Here is a 6,594-nt window from a genome sequence, read left to right as displayed (position 1 = left end):
ATGGAAGTAAGATAGGGGAGACACTGATTTGGGGGAAGGGCTATCAGCCACTTCTTGTCTGGCCCACCTTGGAATCCATGTGACCCCCACAGCCCCCCAGGTCACACAAGCCTTTCGCAGGCATCCACAGCAGCCAAAGGTGTCCGCCTGCTAACCCTGGGCTTCCAGTGACTGCCCTTCTNGTGCATGGGACGTGGCTCTCGTTTTGCAACACGGTGAGATTAAATCAAAAGGTGGGGAGGGGGGTATTCTGGGCTTACAGAAAAAGGCCCAGGAATCAAAGTCATTGGTTATATTCATTGTTTCCTTCCTATAAACCGCAGGAGCCTGCAAACCCCTGCAGAAAAATACACTCATGTTCAGAGAAGTTGGGGGGGGGGGCTTGGCGGGCTGAGCCTGAGGGCTCCTTCATCGCCCTGGCAAAATGGGAGGTTGCCCAGGTTGGAGGGGAAAAAAATAGATGGGGAGGTGGGGACAGAATGGGAGAGGTGAGGGAGATACCCCCCTCCTTCCTCGCACGACGCCTGGATGGGAACAGCTGTCGGCAAAGGTCAAGGGCTAGGAAGTGATCCTCCCCTAACCTGGGCACCCACGACCCCAGCTGGGCCGAGCCAGGAGCCCACAGAGACTCGCAAGCTGGAAGGGACCCATCCCCCACGCACACGAGGGCTGCTTAGCATAGCGTGAAAATTCAGAGTCTGGCTGTTTGCACGGAGGCCCAGAAAAGGAGAGAAAACAGCACTGTGGAACATTCCGACTCCTTCCCACTGAGCGGGCTGGACACATTACCACCTCGGTTGCAGGGAGGACAGCTTCCGGCAGAAGACAGAACGGAGCTGAGCTGAGCGTGTGTTTGTAGGAACGAAAATAATCTCTCTCTCTGTTTTCTTAGGGAACAGACAAAACAAAACCCCGGGCAGAATACCTAAGGGGGGCATTCATTGTTTGGCTCCTGTCTGACTGGTGACAGTTGGGTGTCAATATATAATATCGTGATGACAATTTGACTTTCACCCGGCAATCTTCCAGAACTACTATTCTCCAGGATTTCCACTTTAATAAGCAGTGAACAAAGCAAAAAGAAAAAAAAAAAAAAAGGCGGGGGGGGGGATGGTGGTGGGGAGAGGAAGAAGAATAAAAGAGAATAAAAAAGAAAGTAACTCTTGTCTTATTATGAAATAACAACACTTGGGCATACAGCAGCATGAAAATAAAACAAGGAAAGAGGTCATCTAAAAACGTATGCCAAGATTACAGAAAAACGGGAATTATCTAGCAGGAAAAAGGCTGAAGCAAAAGTTTGCTAACTGCAGAAGGGTTAACACTGGTAACATACTGTGGCAGACGAGTTTCTTTTTTNGGGCCGGGAGGGGAGGGGGGAGGAAAGGGCCTGGGAGGGGAGAGGCATTTCTAATTCAAGTTAGGGCGGCCACGAAAGTCCCGAATCTGTTGGAAATGTCGGAGTGCAGAGACCGCCAGGTGGGCACGGAGGCTCGGGCCTTGGCGTCGCCCACGTCGTCTGTGCAGTGGACAGACAGGCACTGCAAGTGGTTACCCGGCTGGGTGGCTGAGGCCTTATTTGCAGGGAGGTCATGGGCTGCAGAGAGAAAACGAAGAAATGTTACCAACTCGTAACTCGCTCCTCTTCGCTCCTCTTCGGGAGGCCCTAAGGAGGGGTGGGGGCAGAGTGGGAGAGGCATGCCCTGGAAGAGAGGCACCGCGCAGGCCCTCTTTTCCTGCCCGAAGACAGTCTGAGGAGATCTAGATGTGTCTGGTTCAAATCCCCCCACTGCTGCCTCTGACGTGGCTGGGAGATCTCGGCCATGGGTAGGCCCCTGGCTCAGTGTCAGGTGTCCCCCCTCAGGAAATGGGCGAACTGGGCAGGGTTTGCCCTCTCTGATAGATTAGAGTTCCCAAAAGATTAGCTGGAGAATAAGTGGGGAAGGCTTCCTGGAGGAGGGGTAACTAAACTGGGCATTGAAGTATATGTAGGAGTTCGCCAGCTACAATTATTAAAGGGTGGAGGGGAGGGCTGTCAGTGTCCAGAACACAGCTCATTCTCTTGTCATCCTCTGGACAGACGCTTGCGGAGGACTTCCTGAAACAGCGTCAAACTGCTCCAGCCAGTGCCCTTTGCCCACCCCCAGCTGCTTCATGAAGGGACTTGCGGTGATGGGGTGACAATCCCTTCAATCTCCTTCTCAGTCACACAGCACCAGAAACACCACAGATCATAGTGAGGTCTGGGTGAGACAGACTTGAGGGGAAAGGAAGTCTGACAACCACTCATAACTTAGTATGAATTACACTCAAAGAGAGCAAGAGCTGGGAGTTCTCGGGCAAGGAAGGAATGAACAGTCATTTCGGGGGCTGATAATGACTGCTGCCAAGTGACCGATGGTTCTGTTCTGACACCTACGACGTGTCCATGACTACTCTCTTTGCCCCCCGTTTTTAGAGCCTGACTCTCAGACTTGGGGGGGGGCGACCTGCCCGAGGTCACACAGCCAGGAAGGGGCAGAGTTGGGCTTGACGACGGGCTGGTGGTACATTCCTGACTCCAAAGAAGTGACCAGAGCTGGAACTGGGGGTGGGGGCCCAGCTCTGGCCGAGGGAGCGCACCCAGATACTGAACTCCGTGACCGGCCCGCCCTCCCTGGGGCCCTGTGCCAGGCAGGAGTAGCCCCGCCCAGCCCGCCCTCCGGGATTAGGGGGGAGGCCTCCCCTGGGAGCCAAGCCGTGGTATGCAGAGAAAATCCTCCCAGAGAATGGGCCAGGCTGTGACTAACTGGGCTCCCACCCTAGAGGCCAGAGCTACCCGGCTCACCCGGCATGTGGGGAGGAGCTGGGGCTGAGGAGGACTCTGCCTCGCTCCTTCCTTCATTCATCCAGCTAATGAGCCTTTACGGAGTCCCTACTACATGCCCGCCATGGAGCCAGCGCCACAGGTCAGGCGGCTCCTCCTGGAGGGGACGGCGAGGACAGCCACTTCCCCCCCCCCCCCGAGCCTCAGTTTCTCATTGGTAAAGTGGGGGCAGTGTCACCTCCCTTGGGCCTTACAAAGGCCTGGCGTAGACAGTGAGCCCCAGGCAGGGCTGTTGGGACTATCATTAGTTTCTGGGGAGGGGTCATGAGGTGAGGGGTCCCTGCACCCGTCAAGAGGCCCCCATGCCTCGTCTCCACCTTAGGACTAGCCGCGTTCCTGCCCCTGAGACTGGATCTTCACTCCCATTTCACAGAAGGGGAAGTGAGTCTGAGGTGTCAAAGCTGGTTAGTAGTGATGGCACGGCTGATGCCACACCCAGGGCTTCCTGGGGACAGAGTACCCCAGGAAGCTAGAGGCATCAGATTCAGGGTCCCCTAAGCGCACAGGAGGGCCTGGATTCTGGCCCCCGCACCTCTGCTCCTGAGCCCAAGCTTGCCCCTCTCCCTGCTCCCCACAAAAGGAATTGTGCTCCAAGCACTGTGAGATCTGGATTGGGGGAGGGGAGCATCTGCCAGACTGAGAGAGAGAGAGAGAGAAAAAGGGGGGGAGAGAGAGAGAGAGAGAGAGAGAGAGAGGAAAGAGAATTCTGCAAGGGTTTCCTCACTTTATTTCGTACACATCATCTCAAGGAGCCAACAGAGCAGTGCTTGCGCCCATTTTACAGATAAGAAACTAAGGCCCCGTGCCAAAGGTTGCACTGCTAAAGAAAGACGAGACCTAGGCCCAAGCCCTGACACCCAGCTCCCTTCCCCTGAGGCTGCATGATAAAGGAACATTTCCCAAGTCCCTTGCTCAGACACAGGAGGCCTGGGAACCCTTCTGGAAGCTGGGTTTGCCCAGCGATGTTTCCAGACTGACCCAAATGGTCAAATTCCCTAGAGACACTCTGTTCCCAAGTTATGGACGACTCGTCAGTATGAGGTGCGCCCATGCCAGAGACAGCCGTTCTTACGGGGGAGGGTTTACGAGGGAGTGTCAGGCACACAGCCCAGCCTGTCCATGTATGATCTCATCCCGTCCCCCCGCAGGCCCAGCAGCTGGCTGCCCCTTCTCCCCACCTGGGGCCCAGAGAGGGCGAGGGGCTTGCCCAATGTCACAGAGTACGGGCACAGGATTCCCCAGCCTCTGCCTCGGATCAGCAAGGGAGTCTGGTATCCACGCGGAATATTTTTAAGAGAGAATATTCTTCTTCAGCTCCTGACAAACCCCAAAGCATGACCAAACGCATCCTCCCTCCGGATTCATTCCAGCCGGGGGGACCCAGCACGCCCGAGGTCTGCCGCTCCCCCCGGGCTGCTGAGTGGCGGCGTCCCGCGGAAGCCGCCACAAGTCGGAGCCTGCCCCTGCTCGAGAGAGGCCCTCGCTCCCCGCTCCCTGGGGTGGCAGGCATGCTGGCCCCCAGGCCGGGACCCAGAGGTACAACCACCCCTCGCGGAGTTGCCGGTCAGGGGAGACTCAGCGCACCGCGGAAACCCATGCGGAGTGTCACATTTTCCACGTGTTAGCTATCGGCCTCCCCCGTCAGACTATGGCTGCAGAGGGGAGGAGGTCTGTTTGCCACAGCACCCCATCACAGGAGGCGCTCGGTTGGGACCTGTAGGCTGTGAAGTGGCCCTCGCCCCTATTTGACAGATGGGAAGACTGAGCCCCAGAGGGCATAGGACTGCCCAGGGGTCACCTGCAGCCAGACCACCAGCTAGGATTAATCCTTTTAGTCCCGGACCCTCGAGGGCGGGGCTGAGGTGGAATCCCAGATCCCCTACACCTGGGCAGCGGGCCCCATGTGCAGAGCCTTAGTTTCTCCATCTGTGACTTGGGGATAGTGATCCCTGGCAGGTCCATCTCAGAGAGGCTCAGGGAGACCATACAAGAGAAAGAGGGGATGTGCACGTGGGGAGGGGGGGGTGTCGATCCTCCAGACAGGGGGTGTCATCAACTCAAAACACATCACCCTGAATGTGCTCACTTTGTGCAGACAGCACAGGGAACAAGGTGATGAGGTTTTGGGTCACAGGACCCAATGTCATGCCCGCCCAGCAAGAAAGGGCCGCAGGCAGTTTCCAAGGACATGCCACTCCCGGCCAGGACAGACCACCTGAGTCCCCGGGCACAGGCGCGGAGCTGGGATGCTGGGCACCCTTCACGCGCAGACACAAATCCAGGCTGATCTCTCCAGCCCCTCCTCAGCTCCCCTCCCTTAACGACGCAGCACGTGACTTGGTCATTTTTGCCACCAACGTGGGACCACGGTATGGAGAAACCGGTGTCCTTGGGCCCACCCCGCCATGTACGTGAGACCACGTCGGATTCTGCCTTCTGCGCTCCTCAAGCTGCAACAGGGGTCAGCAAATTCCGCGAAGGGAAGGAGAGGGCCTGAGCTGGTGCCCAAGAGGCGACCTCACGAGTAACTGATGTGGCGCCCCTTGCAGGGCCGCAGCGCCAGCGCCCACCAGCTGCGGAGCACAGGCTTTCTGCGAGCATCACTTGAGCTCCCAGAACCTCAGCCCCGGAAGACGGGGCAGCAGGACTGGTCGTCATGGGGCGGTTACGGGGACTAAGTGAAATGACCCGTGGAAAAGCCTTCTTAGCACGCTGCCTGGCACACAGCGACCTCCCCACCTGAGTGGGGGACCCGCAGGGCTCCGCATGGCCAACAACCCTTTTGCCAGGGTTCAAGGGAGAGGGCAAAAGCCGTGCCTTTGTGTACCCGGGGACACCTCGTTGTTCATTTCACTTCCGGGGTGCCGCCCCGGCGGGCGGGGGCTGGGTGTTTTCTTCTTTCAAGCCAGCAAAATTGCCTTTGTCGCCGCCTTGCTCTGCACTCAGTATCCCCAGGACTGGGTTCCAGTTTGGACGAGGCACGTGGCTCGGGGGTCGTGAGCCGGGTGAGGGCAGACCGCCTCCCACTCCCCACCCCACCCAGGGCAGGGATTGGTAATACAGTACTACTTACGCTCTGTCTCGAACCCTCAGAACGGGGACTTCTGCCTGCCCACCTCCTGTCCCCGCCCCCTCGCCCACCATATGGAAGGCCGGAGGCATGGGGGAGGGGGCTGTGGAGGTCAGGGTGGCCTCCAACTAACGCCCAGATCAAGGGCTCCCTGGGTGCTAATCCAGGGTGTGGGCTGAGCAAGGTGTTAACCTGTGCCATAAAATGGGAACCAAGTTCACAGGCTTCTGAGAGGATTAATCGAGATAACTTGGGGTAAAGACTTTAGCACATGAGCCTCCCCAAAAGGTTAGCTGCTCCTAGGATTATGACACTCACTATTCTTCAAGAGCCCAGGGCCCCGGAGGCATCAGAGCTCAGACTGCCAGTAGGGGATACTGGCCTCCGGATGGACAGTCTCCATGGGTGTTGGGGAGGGGGCCTGCCCCGCCCCTGCCCACCAAGGGGTGGGGGACCCGGGTGCGATCCCAGGCAGAGCAGGCAAATTAGAATTCCGTGCGTATTTTTAACTCACAGCTTATGTAAGGAGCAGTGTGGGCCCCAGAACACAATAGCGAATGACTCTCGCCCGACTCACCCTCTCCGGATTCCGACAAAGGGAAATGTATTTTGGTTTTTCCTTTATTTGGACCTGGCAGGGGGAGACACTGGCGTCTGA

At 57.5% G+C, this 6,594-nt stretch overlaps 1 protein-coding gene across 1 annotated transcript in view; it reads right to left on the bottom strand.

The window, feature by feature from the left end:
• Nucleotides 1-1,366: 1,366 nt before the first annotated feature.
• MN1 (MN1 proto-oncogene, transcriptional regulator) overlaps nt 1,367-6,594 on the bottom strand; it is a 44,292-nt gene continuing 39,064 nt past the window's right edge. The window contains 1 exon segment of the mRNA XM_077761668.1: nt 1,367-1,597. Coding sequence (XP_077617794.1) covers nt 1,416-1,597 — 182 coding nt within the window. The 3' untranslated portion in view covers nt 1,367-1,415.

This window comes from Crocuta crocuta, unplaced genomic scaffold, assembly GCF_008692635.1.
Source record: "Crocuta crocuta isolate KB4526 unplaced genomic scaffold, BGI_CrCroc_1.0 scaffold348, whole genome shotgun sequence".
NCBI classification, from domain to species: domain Eukaryota; kingdom Metazoa; phylum Chordata; class Mammalia; order Carnivora; family Hyaenidae; genus Crocuta; species Crocuta crocuta.
This window is presented reverse-complemented; position numbering and strand designations above follow the sequence as displayed.